A 4,018-nucleotide genomic window follows, 5' to 3' on the forward strand; every position below is an offset into this window, starting at 1 on the left:
TGTCTCAGGCGAAGCACTACCACCGCCGCCACAAAGTGTGCGAGTTCCACTCTAAGGCCTCCACCGTCATCGCCGCCGGGTTGACTCAGCGATTCTGCCAACAATGCAGCAGGTTGTTCTTTCAAATGCCTCCCCTTCCCTTGCTACTACCTAATCATTCTTCTACCCTCCCGCGCAGGGGCATTTCCGTCCTTTTCCACTACTTCCCGCTGTTTTATCTTCCTTCTTATATACGGCCACTATCCAATTTTGTTAAACTGCTCTAATTATTTCAGCTTCAAAATCAACGGTTTTCTCTTCCTTTATTTTTTCCCCCTTTCTTTATTTAAAAAAAATAAGTGTCAGAAAGACTAAATGATCCCTTCGTTTGGGTGGTTAATTTCGTGAATTCATTCATCATAAATTGTGTATGGAGCTAGGGCAAGAAAAATTAAAGGCCGGAGTTAGTTAATTGGGATCTTCCGTTTATAAGAGTGTAGGTGATGCAATAGTTAAAGAATCTAAATGAAGGTATTTGAAATTTGAATGATCAAAGCGAGTATTTGAGTAAGCAGTTAGATTTGTTTTGTTGTGAGTGTGTGGGTGGGTGGTAGGGTGTGGTTGGATCCTCAGTTGGCAGAATGGTTGGGTTGGGGGTGGAGGTGCTTGGGGGAGGTCGGGATGGAAAAGACGGAAGTGCCCTTGGGAGAAGTGTTGATAATGATTGAAGTTACCGTACATGGGGAAATCCCGAGGGCATTTGCGTCCCCAAACATGTTTGTTGTTCGTCTCTGGTCTCTACTCCCACTCCCTCCCCACTTTACTACTTACGTACTGCCTTGTCTTGCTCCTTTTTAGTTAGTACTACCCAATTTCCAAACAGTGTCTTCTTGTCAACACACTCACTTAACAGTTTACACCTTTAATTATATTATTTATTTTGTTTCTTTATAATATATAGTAACTAGCACCTAATTATATATTCCTAAATCAATGTGATCCGTATGCATCTTAATAAATAATGCAGGTTCCATCTTCTCTCTGAGTTCGATAACGGAAAACGTAGCTGCAGGAAGAGACTGGCAGATCATAATCGTCGCAGAAGAAAAACTCAGCAGCCACCAGCACAAGACATCCACAAATCTCAGCCTGCTACTAATTTGGATAACGTTGCAAGTACCAACTTTTCTTTCTTGCTTTAATTACTAACTAGCTCCTCCTTAATATCGATCTTATATATGTATATTTAATTTATTGTATGTGTACGTGCAGGGTCCCCACCGGAGTCCGGAGCTCAGTCATCTTCGTCCGTAACGGTGGCCGTGTCGCCACCTGATTACTTCCGGCAAAGGCCGTACCAAACCGGAAGCCCATCAACGACTTCAAGTTCACTGTTTTTCTCAAGCGGGCAGTAGTTTATGTCAAGTGTATGTGCAATGCAGAATGTTGTTATTATTAATTAGGAGGAGTCAGTTTGAATTTGCATGGCTAAACTAATGGATCGGAGGATTTCAGCGTAGCATAACAATAATATTGCACTTATATAATTAATTTGTGACTTTGTAACCTTTCTTTTCTTCCTCTTCAACATCCAAATTTCATTTCAAAGCTTTAATCATTATGTGTTGTTTAGTAAGAATGATAATGATTTAAAGCATATCTGTCAATTACTAGTAGTGCTACTATTTCTGATCTACCACCGTTTCTAATTAATTATTATTATCATTATATATATACTATGTTGCATATTTATTATTTATTGTGTTATGGTTGGTTGGTATGTACTAGCTAGATAGTAGTAGTGGCAAATGGAATTCTACTTTATGATATGACCTGAAACAAAGATGTACGTTTGAGTAGGGAGTGATTATTTATTTAAATAAATGATTTTCACTGCTGTTAAAAAAAAAAACGAAAAAGAAAAAGAAAAAAGAGCGATAGTAGATGAGTTTTATGGTAAAGCGTAGAAAGGGGAAATGGCCCCGTCTATTTGGATTTTCCCGGAAATAGGACCTGGCGCTTGGGTGTGAGAGGAGAGCACGGGTGTTACGTTGAGGGCCTGGCCTATGGGGCATTTTGGGGTATTGAATTATTTGCCTTTTGTCTGTCCCTCGAATTTTTCCGCAAAAATGCAGGGATCATGTATATTATGAATATCACCTGTATAATGTATAAATTGGACTTTTGGACCTTAATCTGTAATTTCCATCCCATATGCCATTTATTGGATTCTCAGGCCGTCAACCTGTCTCCTCCATGGAGGCTAATATTAATATATACATATAAGCACCTCTTATTATTTTTTTTATGACACGAACAAGAACTAATCCGTTACGAATTAAACTATATATAAAAATTTATTATTAATTAATAGATTGTTATATGTATAAAACAAAATTTATGTGTAATTATTGTGTAAAATTTAAAAAATATTAAATTAAATTAATATATAATAATTTTTAATTATATATGAGTTTATATTTACCTAATAAATTAGAAAATTTGTTGTAAAATGTTCTCCATTATACATGAGTTTCATTTTTTGGCTTTACACAAAAGTTAGAAACTAGGTTTGTTTCCCCATGAAAGATATTACTATGTACATGAAGATAAAAATTGCATTCTATTAAGAAAGTAAATAAATAATGTGCACAAAAAGAAAAGTAAAACAAAAGCATGCTTTTCATAGCAGTAGATAACTTGTACAAAATGAAATAATAATAATAATAATAATAATAATAATAATAATAATAATTGAAAAGAATTCCCTTCCTCTCATGGATCAAAGTCAAAAACTTTCCGACGATACCTCAATATTCACCACCGCCACAGAATAAAATGTAGCGCATCTGCAACAAACCCCAGCCACCTGAGTTGCTGGTGCAAAGATGGAACGAACCAAGCGCTTTCAAATCCTCCCATCCGAAACAACGAATTATTCATAGTTAATAGATGAAAAAGAAACTGAAAAGAGAGAGGAAGAGAGACATAAAGTATGATCTGGTGAGAAACGTTGATGTAATGCGTTATGGAGAGAAGCAGATGAAAGGGGCTGCAAAGTGCAAAGAGAAATAAAGAACATAGTCATCGAGTTAGTACTTTAACTCGTTTTAAATAAAAATTAATTAATATAATATTTAAAAATATAATTTAATATCATTTATATATATAAGAATGATAATGTCATTTTTTTATAAATTCATACAAAATATGATAAAAAAAATATGCGAAGAATAACATTATACAAATTAGGAATGACATTATGATTTTTCTAATATATAATAAGAAATAATAAAATACAATAAATTATAGTTCAAATAACATAATTTCTCATTCTCAACTTATGATCGTTGAATGGCTTGATCAAATTTAGTGTCAAAAATCAAAACAAAAAATCTAGAGAATTGACCCAAGTCAACCTCTTTTATTTTTAATTTTAAAATTTAAAAAATTAAAGTAGTAATTTTTTTTTGATTTGTACCAGATCTATTTTTTAATTAATTAATTCTAATTGATTACATTTAGTTAGTTTTTTAACTGAACTCAAATCAAAATATATAAACACAAATCATACGAATTTTGAGATGACAAATTTATTTATATGTGTACATTTTAAGAATTTAAAATATTATCTTTTGTCATTTAAATCACCACCCAATCAACAAAACAATGAAGGAATAAAAATTAACACTTTAAAGTTTAAAATACTATTAATATCATAAAAGGAAAAAATTGACTAATTAATAAAAAAATTAAATTTCAATATTTTCCCCCCTATTATTACAGCCATTGCCACCCATTATATAAAGGAGACATATAATTATATATACAACTAACCTTCATCAGATCCTCTTTTCTCTCTCTCTCTCTCACACACACACATGAGTGACACAACTACTAGAGCCTTGTTAAGTACCTAACGGTTGGGTCTACCAAAAAAAACAAATCTACGCCCAAAGTAGAGATGAGAGAAGAGCATATGCATATGTGTGGAGAGCCCTACTTAGGCCTGAAGGTTGATTTGATAGCAGTGCATATA

At 33.4% G+C, this 4,018-nt stretch overlaps 1 protein-coding gene across 1 annotated transcript in view; it reads left to right on the forward strand.

The window, feature by feature from the left end:
• Positions 1-1,675, forward strand: part of LOC107473166 (squamosa promoter-binding-like protein 8) — a 3,435-nt gene extending 1,760 nt beyond the window's left edge. Inside the window, 3 exon segments of the mRNA XM_052256901.1 lie at positions 1-112; positions 1,007-1,155; positions 1,252-1,675. The exon segment at positions 1-112 is cut by the window's left edge and continues 40 nt beyond it. Of these exon segments, the coding sequence (XP_052112861.1) occupies positions 1-112; positions 1,007-1,155; positions 1,252-1,394 (404 nt within the window). The 3' untranslated portion in view covers positions 1,395-1,675.
• Positions 1,676-4,018: the final 2,343 nt, after the last annotated feature.

The sequence above is a fragment of the Arachis duranensis genome, chromosome 2, assembly GCF_000817695.3.
Source record: "Arachis duranensis cultivar V14167 chromosome 2, aradu.V14167.gnm2.J7QH, whole genome shotgun sequence".
NCBI classification, from domain to species: domain Eukaryota; kingdom Viridiplantae; phylum Streptophyta; class Magnoliopsida; order Fabales; family Fabaceae; genus Arachis; species Arachis duranensis.